A 22,527-nucleotide genomic window follows, 5' to 3' on the forward strand; every position below is an offset into this window, starting at 1 on the left:
TCTCTCCTTCTCTCTAAACCAATGCTGAAAAATATAAAGCTGAAACATATATATATATATATATATTGCTTTACTGGGGAAGTCTATGCTTTGTACGCGAGTAAAATTTTATCAACGCACACTTGCTCGAGTTAATCTTTCCACCAGCAGAATGTCTAATAATTATCCACAAGCCACTGAAAGTCGGGCTCGTGAGTTGGCTGAGAATTATAATGCAATCCTATCCAAAGTTGATAAGCTAAACCCTAGTGTTCGGTTGGTTGCTGTATCAAAGTTTAAACCATCATCCGATATAATGGCTTTGTATTCCATTGGTGTACGTCATTTTGGTGAAAACTATGTGCAAGAACTTGTTGCAAAGTCTCAGGAGTTACCCAAGGACATTTGCTGGCATTTCATTGGTGCACTACAACTGGGGAAAGCAAAGGATTTGAGTAATAAAGTTGCAAACTTGTATGCAGTTGAAACCGTTGATAGCTTGAAAAAATGTAAGCAATTGAACAATGCGAGAGCAAGAAATGACGGCGAAGTGATCAATGTCTATTTGCAAGTAAACACTTCTGGCGAAGAGCAGAAATCAGGTTTCACAAGTGAGGAGGATATGCAAGAAACAATTGAGTACTTGACCAATGATCCGGAGTCCACAAAGTTGAAATTCCAAGGGTTGATGACAATCGGGTCTTTTGCCGAGTCTACAAGCGGTGAAGAGAATCACGATTTTAAAAAATTGCAAGAATTTAAGGAGAAACTAGATAAAAAGTATGACTTGGATCTTCACTTGAGTATGGGAATGAGTAACGACTTTGAGCAGGCTATCAAACAAGGTAGTACCAGCGTCAGAGTCGGATCCTTAATATTTGGAGCAAGACCAAAGAAAGAAACGTAATAAAGAAGACGTAAAGTTGAATAAAAATAAAAATAAAAAATAAAAAATAAAAAATTAACAATAATATCATATGAAGTAATTTTTCAAGTTACTTTTTATACGAACTAGATTTTGTTGAATAACTTTTTCAATCCATTCTTTGTATTCTTGGCCTCTTTCTCAACTTTGTTTGTTGTTTTTTTCGATTCTGATGCATTTTTTTTACCCTGTTTTCCAGTGTTTGCTGATGACGAAGACGAATTCTTGTTATTTGAGCTTGTCTCAGCGGTGGAGTAAAAAGAGCTTTGCTGATCACTTTCGTCTTCATTGAATTGACCGCCACCAAAAACGTTTGTCGCTTTTCCTGATGTAGGGTCTTCCACCACACCAGTAGCAGTAGTAGTATTGCTATCTTTTTCATTGTTTTCCACTCCTTCGTGTTTGTCATTTGACAATTTCGACGCACCAGCTTGGTCATCATTAATGTGCTTGTTGTTGTCAATTGTACTATAGAATTTGCCACTTTCGGGACTTGATTTTGATTCAATGATGCGATCCCCGAGTTCTTTATCTCTGTTGAGAGAATCGTAATTGCCTCTTGACTTCAGCTTGGTGTTCTTCTCGACTCTTGCCAATTCGGCTTGCTTTTCTCTCAAAATTTTCTCCTTCTCAGCAATAGCTTGGGCCTGTTCTGAACGTGAAGTCACTTTAGTTTCTGAATACTGAGCAGAAGTTGAATATCCTGACTTGTTGCTATCAATCTTTTCTGCATCAATAGTTTTGTCTGCATCATTACTTCCATTAGTAATAACTGGAGATTGAAAGTCCATTGTACTTTCTGGCGTAAAATGTTTCCAATCTGGACATTCGCGCACCTTGATTGTTGGTTTGACAATATTTGAGTAATGGTCATGTCTCAATTTCATATCATTATCAACAAAGTCGTTTTCCCACTCAATATCACTCTTGAACAAGTTGGACAATTTGTACAAAACATAGCTTAAAATCAAAAAACAATGTTCTGAGCCAAACATCAACAACACCAATAATAACGACGACGATACGTGAACACTGGCATTATCAAATGTAAATTGACCCATTGACTTTGGAGGAGCCGTACCATGGCGATAGAAGGCAGTGATCACTGGCGAAATAATCGAGCCAAGCCATGTCAACAAGAACAAAGCCCAGTTCCAAGGATGAATAGAGTCCACTCTTTTGGGAATAGGCGGCTTGAAATATCTTCCACTAAGCAACTTAAAGTTATCCAATTTAAATATCAAGATATCAAAAAGCAACGAGAATAATGGCGCTAACGGCCAAACTGGGCCAAATATAATCAAATAACCATATTGCAAGATTACACTTCTAAAGTCATTATCAACATTGTATTCAGGTAAGCTCATAGATGCCCTTACATTATGCAACCAAATAGCTTCATAAGGATTATCATTTTTTACTTGCAATTGGGGTTTCTTTTGAATATAAGTACGCACATATTTTGTAACATGGGTAATGATTAATGGCAAAACATACTTTAAGAAAATTTGGATAGCTTGGTTAGTGACAATAAAGTAAAAATACTGAGCGTTCAATCTACCCTGGTTGATTTGGAAATTTCTCTGATTTTTCAACTTGGTCAAATATTTGGTGTAAAACCTATTTTCACCAACATATGAGTTTATTGTCAATTGTATATCACTCAAATGGGGTCCAACTAAGTGAGCAAATGGTAAATACAAAAAGGAAGTAATAATCAACGGCACATAACTCGTCAAAAAATTCAAGACAAACTGTTTCACCAAGATTGAATTATTCTTGCTGAAATCGTTATCGTGACCTTCAAACTTGATAACTACTTTTGTGACAGCATCGTAAACAATTGTCAAGATTGGAACAAAAACTGAGATTAATACAGTTGGCAACAAAGTCAATAACGATTTTCCTGGCCCATCATATATATCAGTTAAAAAAATTTCGATAAAAAAACATCCCATCTGGTAACTGATCAATATAGCAACAAAAACTAAAGCGATTGGCACAAAAAGTAATTCCTTGATAAATCGCAATCCTGAGCTGTTATCCTTGTGGAAATAAGTTGATCTTTTTTCAAATTTCTTGTTTATTTGAGCCAATTCTGAAAGATGCTCTTCGATCAAGTAGCTATTCTGAACACCCCACAAGTTTGTCAAGTACTGTTCTCTTCTATGCCAAAACGTAATGAAAAAAGTGCCCCATAATAAATTTACAAAAGTATAATACAAGGAAAAAGTATTGGTTTTCTTGAAATATTGAATCAATCCCAAAATTGACAAGCCACTTATCCAGTACATATAGTACTTCAAAAACTCGAAATAAAGGGCAATTTTAATACCATAAACCTTTTTGATCTTATTTGTTGAGAATTCGGTTCTCGCGAAATTGGCCTTCAACTCTTCGATTATATGTGTGTCATCAAATGCATCGGTTATGGGCACAATACTCTCGACATTTTTCCACATTCCCTGGCCCGGTGTAACGCCGCATCCGCCAAGCTCGGTGCCGAGGGTCAAATACAGATAGACGATTCTGAATCTAGCACTTAAAGACTCGATTTTTGAAGTTACTCCAAACTCATAATTTTTGATCAAATCTTTTTCACCTTGCTCAATATAAGTATCTGAAGAAAGTTTGATAAAAATAAGCAAATGATCTGGATCTCCTGGCCTGATTGTCGCTGAAAAGCCACTGTCATATAGCTTCTCAATAACTTTTGCTAGCTCTTGCTCACTTGACCCCTTGCTTCTCCCAATGGGGTAGTAATAGGAGATGTAAAAATCAGGTTCAATTTCTTGAAGTGGTAACATTTCCTCTTAGCAGCTCAATATATTACCTCTTAGTTGCTCCTAGCAGGGCAATTGGTTTTAAAAGTTTGGTTTCAAAGGAAAACTAGAGAAATAGCACAAAGGAAGAGGAGAAACTCGCTGGTAAAGAAAGAATATAAATCTTTATAGTAATGGAAAATTATGGCGATAACATGATTGAAATATTTCAATCACACACATTTTCCCCAGACAAAAAAAAAAAAAAAAAAAAAAAAAAAAAAAAAAAAAAAAAAAAAAAAAANCGCAAATTGCAAAAAAAAAAAAAAAAAAAAAAAAAAAAAAAAAAAAAGAAAAAGAAAATTACAAATTACAAAGAGCCAAGGGGAGCCTGCCTAACAGAGAAAGCATTGAAAGAGATAGTAATTGAGGAGACAGCAACTGCGGAGATAGTTTCAGAAAGAGATAATAAACTTGAAGAGCTGAAATGTCCACCCTTTGGTGTTATCGGGTAATATAAACACCTCGGATGTTTAATTCTTTAATGTTTTCACTTTTATTGCTTTCTTCTTTGATGATTCAATTTACCCAATTTGTAAATTTCCATATTAAGGCAATTAAGTTGAAGCAAACGAAAATTAGTATTCTCTTGAGAAGAAAAGTTTAATGTAAAAGAAAAAGGTAAAAGGTAAAAGGTAAAAGGTAAAAGGTAAAAGACAAAAGTATAAAGAGCTCTATTCAACCACGAGCTTTATACGAAAGTCAAATTCCATCTACAACGTCTGATTATCAATTAAGACCTGAAAAAACGTTTGTACCTTTTTTGCACCCACCATTTCTAGCCATGTCTCGGTATGCGTTATTCTTTTTATCGAATGATTCGATTCATTGAGTGCGAAAAAAAAAATATGACCATTAGGTAATAAAAAAAGAAAAAGTTTCTAACCATTGCGTTTGCATGTAGTAGTTTGACTATCCCGTGACACTATCGAGCAGAACCAGCACTCTATCGAGCAGAGCGAGATAATGGAACAGCATTGATTATCAGGGTGGTCAATATATGCTAATGGAAGGGGGAAAGCTGTATATGTATGATCAAAGGAAAACTGTTATGTATGATTAAAGGAAAACTGTAAAAGTATAATTTAAGGCAACATATGCTAATAAAAGAGAGAAAACTCTATATGTATGATTTAAGGCGAAAGATTTATTTGTTCGCCCCACTAAGCCATTGATTTCCCTCGCCCCACCAAGCCATTATTTTTGTTCGCCCCACTAAGCCATTGATTTTGCTCGCCCCACCAAGCCAAAAAAATAAGAATAAAAAAGATTTCTTGAAAAGGTGAAAAATGGCACTATTTTTCCCCTGACGCCTAAAAAAGAATAAACTACATTAAAGGCGTGTTAGTACCAGCTAGTGTGCTCCACTATCGAGCGAAGCAAGATTAAAATAAAGTGTTTTTTTCCTTGATAGATCAAAGAGTGTAGATAGATTAAAGAGTGTAGATAGATTAAAGAGTATAGATAGATCAGAGTGTAGCTAGTCGGTGCTGCTCCACTATCTCGCTATGCTCGATAGTGTCACTGTAGTGTCACTCGATAGTGTCGATGTCACCTTTGAATCTCTCTTATTCTTATTGAGAATATAATCAAACGCGTGTATGTAAATGTTTATAAACCTACATACTCTTTCGGTATCGGTCTAAATACTCGGATTTTACCGCTCTTCAAATTACCAATCTTATACAGCTCTTTCTTGATAACTCCTGAGCTGTCTTGTTCAAAAACCTTAAATTTGTCCTTATTAGGATCAAAATCATAAATCACACCAGTAAAGCAATCTCCAAGTGTTACGGATTTGTTACCCATCAAGCTCTTGTGCGAGTCAAATTTCCCATTCTTGATCCATAGTATATCACCCAGTTTGATATCATCAATCTTGGACACATTGGAGTTGTTAAAATTCTTGTATATCGTTACACCAAAAGATTTGTTTCCAATCGGCGATATTATCTTGTGTTTCAATTGATTTGACTCAAATACAAAATTGACCAACTTATCTTCTAGCTTTTTACCAACAAGTTGACTAGCCAAATTCACAATAATCGGGCCAAAATTCTTGTGTGCAATATCCAACAAATCCTTTCTCATTGGAGGACTAGGCTTGACAAACTGGTTAACTAAATGTATTGTATTTTTGGGATCTTGTTCTTCAAACTCTAACTCAAACACCAACTGCGATAAATCGTAAAACAAAATATAGTAATCACGGTAGTTTATAATTCTACCACCTCGCTTATGAATTCTATTGGAATCAATCTCGTATATAAGATCAACTCCAATTTTGGATGTTAACGACTCAGGTAGTTCATTTTTCAACCACCATGTGGATGTGGATTTGATATTAGCAATTTCAAAATCCAACTGTTCCAATGCCGTTTCTGCTTGGTTTTGCTCGCTTCCTTTGAGTGACCTGGTTCTTGTAACGCCAGACTCGGTGGATTTTCTACCATGCAAAGAACCAACAGAAGCTCCTGTTGATGTTTGCATCAAAGGGGGAAAGTGATCCGTTGCGGCTCGCTTCGGTGGTTCTCCAATAGGAATAGGAGGAGGAGCATTGCTGCCAGGAATTGGAGGTGGTGGTGGAGGAGCTCTCATTTTTTGATGCTGTTCACCTACAGAGCCCAATGTCTGAGAACGTGGAATCTGGCGCTTTGGTGAATAATCATTAACTAATTCAAGCACTTCGCTCTCCTCGTCCTTTTCAAAGGAACTGAAACCTTGGACATTGTTTTGTGCAACTACATCATCGTTATTATCATTATCATAGTCATTGTTATCGTCATCGTCATCGTCATCGCCATCATCATCATCATCATCATCACCGGGTTTACTTGGTAAACCTCTTACTTCCCGTCTATGCGAGTGCACCAGTGGAACATCTTGTAAGTGACTGGGTGATGCTATAGACACGTTTGTGGGTGCCCGAGAGGGAGGGCTGGAGCCTGGAATGGGGGGTGGTGGAGCACGCGCATGTTGAGGAATTGGTGGTGGTGGTGGGTGTTCACGTTGACGAACTCGTGGAGAAGCAGGAACAGGTGGAATAGGTGGAACAGCATGAACAGGTGGTGCTGGGGGTACATGTGGAACAGGTGGAACAGAGCCTAAGGGAGGTGCATTTTTTGTTGTAGGACTTTGATGGGTTGGAGGATGAGGCGCGCTTTGGTTGAAGACATATTGCTCATTTGGTAAAGGATTAGTTCCATTAGAATCTCTATCAGGCGTTGGATGACTCAGATGGGTAGTTGCATTTAGCTTGGTGTATTCCTGAGACTTGGCTATATCCGATAGATCTTCATCTGCCTCGTATCCAGTACCTTCAACTTCCATAGTTCTATTCTTTTTCAATCTAATTGGCAGATTTTCCCCATGTTCGTCTGCTCCGCTATCGGAAATGTTCACATGTGATTGTTGATACGAGTCAGAAATGTCGTTTCGGGTTATCACCTCTGCTTGATCCGAGTCAGACGGTTCATCGTCTTCGGCCATTGACGAGCTTTCTTGAGTGAACTTTGGTTGAGGATTTTGGTCAATACTGGGTATTGAATGCTGTTCTGGATCAAGAGTTGGCACTCTATTGGGCACATCGGGAAAAGGTGCTTCAACAAGGGGTGGCGACTTAATCTGCTGATCAAGAATGTGATTTTCCTCCTCCTTTTTCTCCTCTTCCGTTTTATTGTCATTGGCTTTTTTTGGAGCTTTAGTTTTCTTGACTTTGTCACTTGGGATACCAGCTCCAAATGGTTGTGGCATGCCCATCATTCCAAACATATTCCTTCCACCAGAAATTTTGGCCATTCTTTCAACCAACTTTCTACGTTTGAGCTCTTCATCGTCTTCGTCCTCCTCATCCTCATCCTCATCCTCATCGTCCTCGTCGTCGTTGTTGTCATCATTTTTTTCTTCCTCTTCTTCCTCTTCTTCCCCCTGTTGTCCTACTATATATCCTTCTTCTCCTTCTCCTACTCCTTTTCCCTTTCCCTCTCTTTGGTCATCCTCGCCTGTTTCGAGTTGTCTCTTCTCTTTATTACCCTGTAGCTTTTGGTCATTAGAGAATCGACGAACTGCATGATCAAATGGTTGCTCACTACCTGGCTCTCCTATGGCAACTCCTGCACTATCGATAGCTGCGTCTCCAGGTTGAGTTTCGTGGCTTTTTTGTTCTTTCAAATGTTTTAACCTTTCTTTTTCTTCAGCGTGTTTCTGTTTCCTCTCTTCTTTCCTCTTCAAAGCTGCAGCTTCTCTTTCGGCCTCCTCTTGCTGCTTTTTTTGAAGTAAGGCGATTCTTTCTTTCAAAGACACCTTAGGACCAGCCTCTTCCTCTTCTTGCTTACGGTGATCTTCAAAAGTGCTACTCCTAACAATATCCTCTGCTGGCTTAGACTCTTCGACTGGGTGTGCGACTAATCTAGAGTCGTCTCTTGGTTTGATTTTGGGGACATAAGAAGATGGTGATGCGGCAACAAATTGTTTCTTTATACTATATGGATCTGCTGGTTTTGCCGATGATGTATGAGGCATTGGTACCATTGGCGAGTGATGTTCTTCAGATTTGAACATAGGTGCATGTTTTGTCGGGAAAGTTTTGGACTGGTGCAAAGAGCCGCTAGCATCTGAAGGCGCACTGGGGGGTTCTGCTTGACCAGTAGAGACGCTAGCATTTGAAGGCGCACTGGGGGGTTCTGCTTGACCAGTAAAGCCGCTAGCATTTGAAGGCGCACTGGGGGGTTCTGCTTGACCAGTAGAGCTCGTCTGTTGATTATCAATTGCCGATGCACCTTCATCTTCCCTTTTTGGCACTTCTTCCTTTGGTTCTTGTTTTGGCTCCTGCTTTCTAACGGGTCTATTCAGGACCGGGATTTGCGGCGCAAGTAATATTTCCACAAAATTCTTAGGAAACATTCCAGTCTTGTTGTCATACTCCCCGGTAAACCATTCTTCATTCTCTATTGCTGTAACTGTAATGATCTGACCCGTTGTAAAGTTCAAATCATCTTCATAATCGGATTTATAATCAAAGATTGCTTTAACCTTGAACGGCACTTGCGGTTCGGCCATGTCGAATCAATAAGAATAGATATATATATATATATATATATATATATATATACGTGTGTGTGTGCTTGATGGAGAATAATAGAAAGCTTGTGATTGTTTGGATTGACTATAGAGACCTTGTGATTGTTTGCTGTTGTTGTTAATTGAGTTGATACTTGATATGAAATAAAAGTTCTTATAAAAACTCTATAATAGGAGAACACATACATACATATATATTACATAGAGTGAGAGAAAGAGAGAGAGAGAGAGAGAAATAGGTAATCTCGGAATTAATATAAAATACCTTAACTATGGGGAAAATCAACATGCCTTAGTTACAATGGTTTTCTTTAAGTAGTGCGAATCTCGCGCATTTTTCCGGGCATATTTGGCAGAGGATGAAAAAATTGAATAGTCTGGGTATTTTAGGTAGAATAAAGGGACAATTAGAGTAAAGGAAGAACAATTAGAGTAAAGGAAGAACATTTTAGGTAAAACTCCTTGGGCAATATTTTTTTTTTTTTTTGGTTTATTGCGTCGAGTCAGAGTTGGTTTACATGACATCTATACACAATGGCTCGAGGTCACAAAATGTATCTAATTCCAAAAAGTCCAATTCTACCTCAAGTAGTGGCTCATCGTCGGCTCTACATATAACCCAGGATACGCTAGCTTCTTGTAGAGAAACCAAGTTCTTTAGCTATCACCAAGGTGCCTCAATAACGTCACTAGATTTCGATAATTCCGGTCAGTATTTAATATCGGCTGGTGTAGACAAATCTATCCAGCTATATGATTGTCACAAAGGTATCCATTACAAAGATATTCAATCTCAAAAATACGGAGCCCACTCTGCGCGGTTTACGCACGAGGGTCTCGATTGCTTATATGCCTCGACTCCCGATTCTTCAAGTGCCACGGAAAATAACGAAAACTCGATACGATATCTCTCGTTATCGACAAACAAGTATATACGGTATTTCCAGGGACACAAAGCCCAGGTGAGCAATATTGAGGTTAACCCCATAAACGATACATTTATGAGCTCGAGCTATGATGGAACGGTAAAGTTCTGGGACTTGAAAACTTCTTCAGCCATGGGTAGTATCGGTGCTGGACAAATTACCGTAGCTGGATATGATCCAAGTGGAACCGTTGTGGCTATCGGAAAGCAGCCTACAAATATTGCGTCAAAAGTGGGCAAGCTCGAGCTATACAATCTAAAGACTTTTGATAAGGGACCTTTTCAAAGTGTAGAGATTTCTTGTTTGCCAAAACAAGTATGGAACAAATTGGAGTTTTCAAATAATGGGAAATTGATCTTGATATCTACCGATACTTGCGAACACTACATTTTGGATGCGTTTCTGGGTAGAGTATTGGCCGTTATACGACTCACATACAGAAGAGACGATAAGTGGATGTCTACCAAATACCCATACTCTGGCTGTTGCTCCTTTACCCCATGCGGCAAATATATACTAGTTGGTAGCCCCAAGCATATAATCCATATTTTCGATTTAAACGATTTAAAGTCCGATTTAGAAAAACCAGTAGTATTTTCAAGGTCAGCAGAAGTATTGAAATCATCTCATGGTTTACCCAAAATCGTGACGTTTAATCCAAAGCTATTTGCATTTGCATCGGCCGACTCTGGCGTCTCCATCTGGCAGCCTCAAGAAAACCAAACTCTGTAATTTCCAAGGTGAAAAAAAAAAAAAATGAAAAATGAAAAATGAAAAATGAATAGTATAGAAAAGTATGTAACAATATACTGTTACATATATATGTATATATAGCTGTATACGAGTGCATAAAAGTATAAAGGCACATTGGTAAAGAATCCTTGAATGAGTTCTTTGCTAGTACGTAGATTCTTAGAGAGATGTACAACACTTTTTCTGGAGACTAAGAAATGTCGATATGAAAAATCAAGATTGAATCTTCAACGTAATGTACCGGGCATTGCTAAGTCTAAATACAGTTTCTTGAGAGCTACACCTAAACCGCCAATTCCCCTTGATCCAAGTAAGTATACACCAAAATTGGAAAATTTCCAAAGAGAAACTTTACCCAATGACAAGTCGGAAATAAGAGGAGTCGACCTTTTGATCCATCAATTGATGATCACCAAATTTAAGCCAAAATTTTACAAGCCACTACTTCAGAATGAGTTCTTGTTGGTGCAATTTTTCCCACGAAATCACCTTGTGAGCAATTATCGGAAATCCAATATCTCCTTTGTGTTTGTTACTTGGGGCATACCAACGATGAATGATGCGATTTTGGAAAATGCACGGAAAAATTACAATGGTCGGTATAAAAAATTGGCATTTTTTACCTCTAAGCCGAGCCCAACACAGTCAGCTTGTGGTAGAACAATTTTGAAAAAGGTCCTTAGACTGCTTTTCGTTGAGGCATTGGACACTGTGAGGAGTGCTTCCAACATAAACAGAATAGCTGGCGTTTATGCGTGCTATATTAAAAAGGTGCCAGTGAATGAAGAACAAAAGCAATTGGTAAAAAAAGGATTCGCTGGGCTTATTTCAAAAATCGCAACAGATACTAATCTTTGGAAGGAGTTGGAGAAAACAAGTAGCAAATCAAAGGAGTTAAATGTTTCGAAACTAACAAATAAAATAAAATCACATTATGAAGCTGGTGGAATAATTGATCCTAGACCACGATTCCCCTTTCTAAGACAGATCAAATCACAAAAAAAATCAAATTTACAAACAAAAAAACTTAAATCTAAATATGCATCTAAAGAATCGTCATCCATGAGGGAGGCTCCGTCTGATACTTTTTCCCACCGTGCTCGAGGCTCATGGAATGCAAATAAATACTAGAATTCAGTATGTAATCGTTCTCAAATAAAGAACGATTGCATTCACCACAAATGGACAATTTTCGAGAAGCAATGTGTTGAGAATGCAATTTCTTAAGACTCTCTAGTCTCTGTGAAAAATTAAAACTCTCATCTAAATCAACGATGATCTGTTTCAAATCCAAAAACTGCACTACTTCCTCTAAATGACTATTCTCAACTTTTGCGCTTTGCAATTTGGCAAACTGGGGGTATTTTTCAAAAATTCGGGCATATAACTCACATTCCAATTCACATTTGAAACGGTAAGTTTTGGCTTCTAACCCTGGTTTATAAAACTTGTCATTTGATATAGGATGACCCAAATTTCTCAAGTGGATTCGGATTTGGTGAAATTTACCAGTTATAGGTTGACACTTGACTATGCTTTGATCCAACCTTTCGTTATACTCAATTCTTTCAAATAAAGTTGTTGTATTGGTTTGTAACTCTGCCAAGTTAGTCGGTATAATGTATCCATTCATGTTGATTGAAAATGTTGGACTGGTGTATCGCAACTTACCAGGTGGGAACTTCCCGTCCACTCTGGCTAAGTAAATCTTTTTCACCTCCAGCAATGTTTTGTTAACAAATAAGTTCAGAAACTCTACTGCTGTTTCCTTATTTTTGCAAAATATTAATACCCCACTAGTGACTCTATCCAACCTGTGACACGTCCATATAGAATCTAGTCCAAACGATTCTTTAACTATTTCAGATAAACTATTGTAAAAATAATTTCCCGAGGGATGTGTCGGTATACCGCACGGCTTATCAACAACAATAATATTCTCATCTTCAAACACAGTCTTGATTGGTCCATGCCATTGTACGTTCGGTTCATGTCGGTGCTGTTTATAATATATCACATCCTTCGCTTCAATTTTCCGTTCGGACAATGCTTCCCATCCTTTTAGGCAATAGGAAGGTTGTGCCGTGCCTACATTATTCATCACATATAGATTTTTGTTAACAATATCTTCTTTCAATGCCTTTTCTGAGTCTCCAAAGTCATTTGTAAACACTTGAAGTAATGTTCTTCCCACCCATCTTTGTTTGACATTAGTTCTACAGTTTACATAGTACGGTAAAACTTTACGAAGTCCATTTTCATAGACGTATACGTGCGCGATCACCATCCATCACCACCACCTCTTTAGCTAGTGAGCTAAAGGAGGTTTATTAGAATGAAAAAAAAAAAAAATTTAAGAAGCATTTGGTAGCGATAAACTTGCAGAAAACCCAGTCCTTTTTTTTTTTCCCAACCAATCTCCACCCCCCAATATCTACATTCAAGACCAGACCTAACAAAAATGTTTAATCTAACGGAAGAAGAACTGAACAATTGTATATACTAAGTAAAAAACCTGATTTTTTTTCTTTCTTTCAATCCTATTCTCTTTGGTGTACTCAGGAGCTCAATGGGAGTACATTGGCTCTGTTTTGGCCAATGATATTTCCTGGAGGATCATATTCGCAAACAATATATAATCCCCAGTTTTCTTTTTTACAATTTTTGTAAGCACATCCGACTTTAGTTGAACTCTTCCAAACAACCTGTGTAAAGTGATCATAAGTATTTTGGAGTGAATAGTCGTATTGCTCTCCTTCAACGTACCATGCTTCAACTGCACTTGGACCATCGGGATAACCAGCTGCCAAATTTTCCCCATATTGACCATGTGTGTGTGTTAGGATCCCGGAACAGTCGTAATTGTCAGCATTGTTCTTTGCATAGTTGTATGTATCTACATCCCATGATAATGATCCAGCTTGGTGAGCTGCTCTATCTTTATTGTGGGCATCTAAGATGGCAGTAGCAAACGATGGATCGATACCATCACATTGACTAATCGCAGCATAAATATCTCCATTTGAAGGGGTCAGGGATGATGGTTGTGGTGTGTAAGTTGAAAAGGAGGATGAGGATGTTGGAGAGTAAATGGAAATTGGTGTCTGTGCTGATGAATCAATAGGAGAAGAAGCAACAGTAGCAACTGGCTGAGTTGTGGACGGTGCGGTCGATGCAGCAGCTGAAGTATTTCCTGATCCTAAGAGTAGCTCACCCAATTTTGTCCAAAAACTAGATCCATCACTGTTTGAGGAACTTGAAGAGGTTGTAGAGGCTGACGAATCCCCACCAAATATTTTACTCAACCATTGTGCAAAGGTATTGGTACTACCCGATGTTGAATTTGGAGTAGTAGTAGCAGCAGTAGCACCAGCACCAGCAGAAGTACTAGGAGACAAGGCTTGTAAAAAGGAATCCCAAAAACTTGAACTTGTGGTGGCTGTTGCTTGTGTTGTGGAAGTACCAGTTGGTGCATTATTAGCTGCTGTTGCCGCCAATGTGTTTGCAGCTACTAGACCCGTACCTGTTGGTATTCCTGTGCTCGAGGTTGAGGTCGAAGTGACTGTTTCCCATATTGTTGTTAATACCGGAGCAGGTGCACAATTTATAAGTTGCAAATAACACACAAGTGCAACAAAGAACTTTAAAGAGCTCATTGCTGCGCTTTGCTATATACTGGATGAAAAGGAAAAAGTCAAAAAGAAAGTTTAAACAGATATTAAAGAGAGATATAAAAAAAGCTTGTTATCAAGGATATTTTGCTAGAAAATTAATCTTGTTTTTATAGAACAATCGATTGCAAAGTATAAAGTGTCAAGGGTTGCAAAATTCATTCCTAATTGGGAAATTTTTTTTCGACCAAATAGGAAAAATCGTATACTGCGTAAAAAAGAACAAAAAAAAAAAAAAAAGAAAAGAAAGAAAGGAAAAAGGCTTCGATCTTAACTATAATGAGAAAGTATAGTTTGAGGCGCCAATACACAAACAATAAGTTACATTTATCCGCGTAGCTCCCTGTTGATTTGCTATAGATCAAAAAAAAAAAGTATCCTAGAAAGAGAGGAAAAGAGTGAAAGGGGGAAAGGGGTGAAAGTGCGGGGTTTACTGAATTTACCAGACATTTTGAAGATTGAGTGGCTCTACATTTTCTTGACGCTACCTTACTAACGATTACTCGAGGGCATATCCACTCAATAAATTTATTCACAATGCTACCCCTCTAGGGAAAAATAGTTGATCAAAGATCAAGTGTTGCAGAAAAGATGGAAATATTTCATTGTCCCTTTGCTGGTATTCTCTTGCTCTATTGTATGGATAACTTTTAACGTAGATAGAAAATCTAAAAAAGAATCTACAAAAATATTTCAAAAAGTTTAATACACAAATATATTTTGTATTTTGCAATAAAAGAGTTTTATTCGATAGATCACAGCTAAACAAGGAAAGGAGAGGGAGAAAAGCATTGAATTTTCAAACTATCGGAACACATTGAAAGATGGGGACTACATTTTATCGATATAGTTGATTAAGTGATAGTGTGTGCTAAAGAATTAACAATTTTACCCATTTACGTTTTACCTACGAAAATTTCTTTTAATGTCAGACTCACCACTTCCGCAACCCCTTTTCCTGTGCAACGTACAACAATCCTTACATCTTTTCCTATCTCGTCCAATATCAAGAGTTTAACTAAAACCCCGTGGTTAGACTTTTGAGTATGTATGATACCCGCGCCACATGCATAAACTGCACTCTCAATTTCACTGCCAGTGCCAGTACCAGAAACATCTGGTATAACGCCAAAGCCAAGCCTGAACAAGGTTCTATTTAGGGCTGCTTGGTCTTGTCTGTGCGCCAACTGTACTGATACTGTTGACTCGCCATCAACGACCCCCAAGTGTTGTCCTATCTGTTGCCATCTTCTATCAAATACATCTATACCTTTTAAGGGTGTTGGAGTTACTGTCTTTAACAAGGATACTGTAAACTTCAAATTCAACTGGTTGAATGAGCTACCGCACATAAATGTTAAGGACATAATAGGACTCTCATCTTTCTTGATAACATCTCTTACAAGCACATTCATTTCCATTTGTGTTTTATCTGAAACAGTTGACTCTGGTAGTTGCTTTACCTGAACTACATAGTTGGGATTACTTTGATTAGTTAAAGACTCTACATCAAGGCTGAGCCCGGTGATGTTTTCACCAACAGTTTTATGAGCATTGTTAATAATGGTGAATTTCATAGTTAACTCAGCATTGTTTCTCACAATTCTATAAGTAATCTTCATAAATTGATCATCATAGAATATACCAGCGTCGAAATGAAGCATTCTTTGATATCCTGAGTACCAGTGTTTAGACAAGATTTTCGAAAAGGTGTGATTTTGTTCATTTTCATTGCCGTTGGCTATATTTTCAGGCTTGCTCTTTATGTTTCTTGCTAAAACAGCAGATTTTGATCTAGTGAGTCTATGGAGGTGGCTGCCAACTACACCAAGTCGACTCATTAAAGGACTTTCCTCTTGGTCAAATGCTGGTATACCTTTAACAACAGATTTTGCTAGTCTAAAGTCGGAATGCAATGTTGAAAGTTTCAAATACTCGTATGCCCTAGTTTGAATTTCAAGATCTAGAGACTGAGTTTCTGCTTCAAACAAATCAATAATTTCAGGAACAAAGTCAGAATCGGGGAATTTAACAAGAAGCTTCAAAAATGTAGTTAAAAGCATTGCTCTTGTCGATAAAGATACTCCAAAATACGCCTTAAAAAGCAAATCAAACTGAATCAGTACCCTTAAATCGTCAGCGTCATCCACTTTATCTCCAAATTCACCAAGAATAAATGCGGCTATCTTGATCATATTCTCTGATATAGGTGGATGTGGGTGTGTTTGATCGTTTGCAAATGGTCTTTTCAACAAATTGATGATTATTTTACATGCTTTCTTTTGAATATCATCGTTATTAACTACAATCTGTACTATTCTTTCCCATATCTCCCTGTCAATAATTCCAGCTTCATTCGAAGTTGATAAACCGCTGCCGCCACCACCTATTGATAGCAATTTAAGCATTGTAGTGACGTACCAGGTTGAGTCTGTTGCAAAAGTTTCTGCCAAAACCGCAATCTTAATGGATAGTTCACCCTTCAATTGTATATCCGCATGCTGGTAATAATCAAGCAAGTGATTGACCAAAGTCGTATAGTTTTCAGTGTTGCAAATGGTATATAATAAATCCAACGCTTTTCGACGAATAGAAACATCCTTGTCATTGAGTAGTCTCATAAAAAGGGGCAAATGTTCATCAAACTTATCCTTTGAAGACAAATACGACGATTTCAGTCTCCCTGTAAGTTTTATCAATGCATCGAGAGCCAAGTATCTAGTGTTTGTGTCGTTTGAAGTGATCAAAACAAGTAATGCATTTGACGCGCCGTTTATTGCGTCTGTGGATGCTTCTAAAAATACAGCTAGCGATACAGCTTGAAACAATATTGAACTTTGAGAATTCCTGTTAGGCAAGCCCTTTACATGCTGAGAAGCATTTTGAATTGATTTTGATACCACTTGACGCAATTCGCTAACTGTGTTTGCGTCCATTTGGTCGATACTCAAAATCAGGTTTTTGTCCTTATCAACAGCCACGAATGCGCTCTCCACAAATTGCAATAGCTTCACAATAAGCCAAGGAGCCGGGGTGTCATAGTAATAATACTCTGCAGGGCACTCATCTTTTACAACCAAAGCGAACAATCTATGTGCAATGGAAGGCATTATTAATTTCATCACTAAAGGATTGAGTGTCACAATTAAACCAAGTAATGGAATACTTGCAGTTACAAGACCAAGATTTGTCGACTCCTCGATAATTTTAACAAGTCTAGGGGTCCAATTTTCATTTTTGAGAAGCACCTCTGGATATAGTTGCAAGAGCGATTTTAATGCAATGGCTGCTTTTTGTTTCACTATTGGCTTTTGTAGTGGTGAAGTCAATGATGCATAGACCATATCAATAAGCTCGACCCATTTGCCAGAATTGGAATCACTGTCATAAACTTCCACGCTAGTTGCTGTAAAACATGTGGCAATCATTTGAATAGCCAAACAATTGACCTCTTCATTCTTAGACTGCAAGTCCAGTATTAGATGCTCATGAATTTCTCCCAATATGTGATTCAAGTATTCCTTTGGTGTAAACAAGGTTTTCTTGCTAATCTTTTCATTGTTCAAGAGTATTGAAACAGCGAGATAACCCAATTTCTTCTCGCTGAATATGTTTGACATCAACAACTCTTTCGACTCTCGAAGTCCAAAGTCGACGAGGTCCGAATTGCCTAGAATATATACATAGATAAGCTTACAAACATATTTCTTTTTTTGGTACCCGTTCAATGTTGTCGATGACTGAAATTTGGAGCGTATGTTACTAATTTCGTGAGTAATCTTCTTATACTCTTCTTCTTGATCTTTCGAGTTTCTTAGATCAACAATGAATTGGTTCAACCCTTTCATGGGTCCTTTACTTTGACTTTTCAGCATTCTGCAACCACGTGTAAGACCCCCTGATACCGAACCACCTATAAAACCCTTGATACCAAACCGCTTGTAAAACTCCTGATACCGAACCACCTATAAATCCCCTGATACCGAACCACCTATAAAACCCCTGATACCAAACTGATACCGAACCCCGCTACTGTTTGGTAAATCACCCTTTACTCACCGACTGCCCTGGTTGTTTTTTTTTCCAATTGTTGAAAAATAATTGTCCCGTTAGGTTCAACTCCGAAATAAAATATTCCTTACCCTTTTAATCGAAATCATTTTTCTCTTCAGTGGGAATGGCTTCGCGTTTTCTAAACCTCAACCGAAAAATAAGTTGGAAAACAAAAAAAGCTTCTCGTTTGTTTATGGAACCATAGCTGGAAGAAACTAATGATTTATGCATATGGGAGTTTGTAATTAATCAAGGATGATAATTCAAGAATGTTGCAAATTCTTCTTTATTGAACTTTCCTCTGGAAAAAGTCACCGTTCATATTTTTTTCTTTTTTTTTTTTCAGATTGCACATATAGTTGCTCCCTTATTAGACTAGTTGTACCTATAGAATCTATCTGTATGTAATCCTTGCCCCATATCTCGTTAACACCAACACTGTATCCATCGGCGTGGGCCCCCTTGACTCTTAATTTAGTCGTGTACATCTCTACAAAAATTGTTTGTAAAATTTCATTGGTTAAGCTTGATAAATTTTTCGGCGGGCCACTCAACATTAATACTGGCTGGAAAAAAAAAAAAAAAAAAAAGGTTGATAGTCAGGTATATATTTTGGGGTATCTTGTTTGCCAACTTTATATATATATATATATCTATCTATTCCCTTACAAGTCATGTCCGCTGTTGCTCAACAAGTTGCTAAGAAAGTTGATTTTAACAAGATCATCAAGAGTTTGGGATTAACCGGCTCAACAGCAGCTTCATTACAGGCATTCAAAAAGAGATACGATGAAGCTAAAAAAAATTATATAGATTTGCAAGCTCAAACAACTGAGATTGATTTTAACCACTACAGATCAGTATTGAAAAATAGTAAGGTTGTTGATGAAATTGAAAAAGCTGTTACATCATTCAAACCAGTCACGCTCGATCTTTCCAAAAATTTGAAAAACATTGAAATTTACGAACAAAAGGCAATTGAAAATGCTAAATTGACTGAAAAATCGGTAACTCAAGAGATTGCTCAATTACAGGCTACTTTGAAGGATATTGAAAGCGCTAGACCATTTGACCAATTGACTGTTGACGATGTTGCCAATGCTACCGATGTCGATGCCAAGGTTACATATATGGTAAAGAATGGTAAATGGAATGTTCCTGGTTACAAGGAGAAGTTTGGTGACTTGGCTGCTATGTAGAGAGAGAGAGAGAGAGAGAGAGAGAAAGTTTACCCGTTTTTATATAATAATAGAAAAGAAAGAAAAAAAAATGAACAATAATGATGATAATGGTATTTTGGGGTTGTTAAAGCCATCGATTCAGCTCTTTATTAAATGATTTAATACCGTCCCTTGTCTTGTGACATATATGCGTAAAGGAGTCTAAAAAGGGAGGAGGTAATTTGCTATATTTTTGAATATCCAGCTTTGGATAGTAGTCAATTGGGGGGAAGATGCCATGGTCATACGTTGCATCATAGCTCAATACTATTATCGAGCAACGGTACTTTCTAGTAATTTGCCTGAGCAAGATTGAAAGTTTGTGGTATAGGTTCAATTGCGGAGTATATGTCTCGAAACCTAAGTTTTCATAGTTATGGTCGTTGAGTATTTGCAATTTCCAGTAGAAAACAGATATATTGGTAATGATTAACAGTTTTAGCGGGTTTTGAAGATTCAATATAGTTTGGTTGGTGAATTTGAGGATACCTATTAGTATTTTTAATAAATCAGAAACAGTTTCTGCAATTACTAGAGAATAATTGATGTTGTTATCTTGCAATTGTGGGCTCTTGTCTTTCCCACAAGATATCACCAATGTCGTGCTCTCGTCCACCATTACATTATGGAAAACAGACACTAACAATCTCTTATTTTCTAAAAGCACCAAACATGTCTCTCCCAGATTTATCACTTTGCTCCCTTTATCAATCTCTATTCTAGATTGAGGGAAAACCACGTGATCAACTAATTTGGATATCTTCATTACTGCGCACTAAAATTCAAATCTAATTATAACCATCTCACCATCTCACCCACAGTGTATAGATTTTTAGTTTTTTTCCTATAATCAATAATAACGGAGAAGAAGAAGGGGGGCAGGAGAAAGAAAAAAAAAAAAGAGGAGACAATCTAGTATTTCCAATTGTGTTACCTCTAGAAAAAACATACATAACTATAGTATACAAAGTTCAAGCACAAAATCTGGCTCTACAGTTTTTCCCAAAATTTCATACCTGATAGATCCTGTGCCTGCCAACCACTTTGTATGTATTAAAAGCAATTGCCAGTTAATTTTTGATTGTTTTTTTTTCTTTTCTTTTTTTTTTTTTTTTTTTTTTTTTTTTTTTTTTTTTTTTTTTTTTTTTTTTTTTCGTTTATGAAATTTTTAGATTTTGTATGCAAATACCCGCCCTGCAATTACATCTTAGACCCATCTAATAATTAAGCGAAGATAGATAATGGCAAATATGGCACTTAAATCGGTTAAGCGAATAGTCACGGTGGTTGGTGTATGCAGATTCTACCCCATACTCAGACGGATCTTGAGTCGAATATTACAGCCGCTAGTTAAAATATCGAGTATCTTCAATTTTTGTCTTTTTAGGTTAACAAGTGCAATTTTAAGTGAACGCACGGTACAAGAATTTGGCAAGGAATGGTTTAAAAACTTTGCATTTGTAATGGGGTGTATATTATTCACCGCCTTGGTGAATTACATTCCTCGCCCTGAGCATATCTTTTACAAGTTTTTATACCGGTTTGATACTTATTTTTTTGATGTTTGGAAGCAGCCCGTTGGGTCAATAACTGGGTTAATTTTGACATGTCTTGGCTCGTGTATTCTTTACCATGTGCACTATAGAATCGACGATGGTTTGAAACTACCTCACCATCATCATCATCATCATCATTCGAACCAGATATTCAAATTAAAACCTTTGCAGATTTCCACGGTATTGACTAGCCGTGCCAGTGGCTCTGTTGTTAGTGGTTGTAGTGGTGGCGGCGCCAGTGGCTCTGCTGTTGGTGATTGTAGTGGTGGCGGCGCCAGTGGCTCTGTTGTTGGTGGTTGTAGTGGCGGTTGGGGTGGTTGTGGTGATGAATTATCGTCTGCTATTAGTTCGAGACCGTCTACTTCAACCACTGGCTCCTCCACATTATCTCCTTTAAGTGACATAAATAACAACTATATCATCCCTGACGAGGAGATATTTGAACTAAGCTCAAAAATAAATGTCGACTACTTTGGCTCCCAGATTGTATCTGGCGACAAATCAACAATACAAGATTATTGGAGAAAAATGCCTGCAATACTACTATTATTGGCATGGTTTATCTTGAACATAGTTTACAATTTCAAACACCCAGTTTACAAGACCAAAAATATCGTCGCGTGGGTGTTTCATGTTCCCGTCCACTTTATTGTGCCACCAGTTGCTGGACTTTGGCTATATATATGGCATGCGCCAGGAGCGCTTCAATTGTTGACTTTATGTTTGGGATTCCAGAATTTTGCATTGATCTTAACCTATTTGGTTTTCCCCAATGCGCCACCTAGTTTTATTAAACTATACGGCGACAATAAGGTACCAACATTTGATATGATTTACAGTGATGGTCAAGCTTCAGAGGACAAAAAATTTTCATTCTTGCTTCATAAGGCAATTTACTATGCCACCCCACACAAATTTGCTTCTTTCCCATCATTACACTCAGCATTTGCCTCTTTGATTTGCTTTTTTGTATGCCACTATTCAAGATGGTCATGGTTTAAACTTTTGAGTCTTGTTAATGTAATTGGACAATGGTGGGCCGAAATATATCTAGATCATCATTGGAGAATCGATAGCTTGGTTGGATTAATCTATGCCATTATTATATGGACATTAGTGAAGGATTGGTATAAAAGCTTAGCTGAAATCGATCTCAAGTTTAGTAAAGCAAGAGCCTCTGGTGATTATGTAAATGGAAGTACAATGGGTATGCGTTTATTTTGGGGAACAAGACTACAAAGCTTTTTTGATCCACTAGCTTAGCTTGATAAATGTGCTACCTAATGGTATTAAAGGAGAGATGAATCATTATATAGTATATATGTCCCTTTTAGTTCAACTCAAGCAAAACAAAGTTCCTACATTTCAGTTCTAGAGAAATTTATGTATATTTTTTTTTTACCAGAATAAGAAGCCAAAAAAATGCAGTAGGTTAGAGGCAATGTGGATGTAAGGTAAATGACCATATGTTGGATGAGGGAAGATGCTCAAAATGAAAAAAAAAAAAAAAAAATAGAATCCCATCAACCAAAAGCAATAAAAC

The 22,527-nt window shown here is 37.4% G+C and overlaps 6 protein-coding genes and 1 pseudogene across 7 annotated transcripts; 4 read left to right on the forward strand and 3 right to left on the reverse strand. All coding sequences in view use genetic code 12, as the record gives it.

Moving 5' to 3' along the window:
* Positions 1-151: 151 nt before the first annotated feature.
* KGF56_001467 (uncharacterized protein) lies at positions 152-886 on the forward strand (the record flags this gene model as incomplete). The annotated part of the gene is made up of 1 exon (XM_049322593.1): positions 152-886. One exon carries the CDS (start codon positions 152-154, stop codon positions 884-886), a length of 735 nt encoding a protein of 244 aa, XP_049181605.1.
* Positions 887-990: 104 nt separating this feature from the next.
* IST2 (Ist2p) lies at positions 991-3,711 on the reverse strand (the record flags this gene model as incomplete). The annotated part of the gene is made up of 1 exon (XM_049322594.1): positions 991-3,711. The coding sequence occupies one exon, from the start codon at positions 3,709-3,711 to the stop codon at positions 991-993; it is 2,721 nt and encodes a 906-aa protein (XP_049181606.1).
* Positions 3,712-5,337: 1,626 nt separating this feature from the next.
* On the reverse strand, positions 5,338-8,784 carry BBC1 (Bbc1p; the record flags this gene model as incomplete). Its single annotated transcript, XM_049322595.1, has 1 exon — positions 5,338-8,784. The coding sequence occupies one exon, from the start codon at positions 8,782-8,784 to the stop codon at positions 5,338-5,340; it is 3,447 nt and encodes a 1,148-aa protein (XP_049181607.1).
* A 539-nt stretch (positions 8,785-9,323) lies between these two features.
* On the forward strand, positions 9,324-10,463 carry SWD2 (WD-repeat containing protein; the record flags this gene model as incomplete). The annotated part of the gene is made up of 1 exon (XM_049322597.1): positions 9,324-10,463. One exon carries the CDS (start codon positions 9,324-9,326, stop codon positions 10,461-10,463), a length of 1,140 nt encoding a protein of 379 aa, XP_049181608.1.
* Positions 10,464-11,529: 1,066 nt separating this feature from the next.
* On the reverse strand, positions 11,530-18,315 carry KGF56_001471 (annotated as a pseudogene). The gene is made up of 4 exons: positions 18,298-18,315; positions 15,213-18,105; positions 13,251-14,046; positions 11,530-12,670 (listed from the first exon to the last, which is right to left on the reverse strand). Coding segments are annotated over exons 1-4 (4,848 nt in total).
* Positions 18,316-18,882: 567 nt separating this feature from the next.
* Positions 18,883-19,407, forward strand: ATP7 (F1F0 ATP synthase subunit d; the record flags this gene model as incomplete). Its single annotated transcript, XM_049322598.1, has 1 exon — positions 18,883-19,407. The coding sequence occupies one exon, from the start codon at positions 18,883-18,885 to the stop codon at positions 19,405-19,407; it is 525 nt and encodes a 174-aa protein (XP_049181609.1).
* A 1,262-nt stretch (positions 19,408-20,669) lies between these two features.
* KGF56_001473 (phosphatase PAP2 family protein) lies at positions 20,670-22,247 on the forward strand (the record flags this gene model as incomplete). Its single annotated transcript, XM_049322599.1, has 2 exons — positions 20,670-20,711; positions 20,772-22,247. The coding sequence occupies 2 exons, from the start codon at positions 20,670-20,672 to the stop codon at positions 22,245-22,247; spliced, it is 1,518 nt and encodes a 505-aa protein (XP_049181610.1).
* Between the last annotated feature and the right edge of the window lie 280 nt (positions 22,248-22,527).

This window comes from Candida oxycetoniae (assembly GCF_023343755.2).
Source record: "Candida oxycetoniae strain CBS 10844 chromosome Unknown scaffold2, whole genome shotgun sequence".
Lineage (NCBI taxonomy): Eukaryota > Fungi > Ascomycota > Pichiomycetes > Serinales > Debaryomycetaceae > Lodderomyces > Lodderomyces oxycetoniae.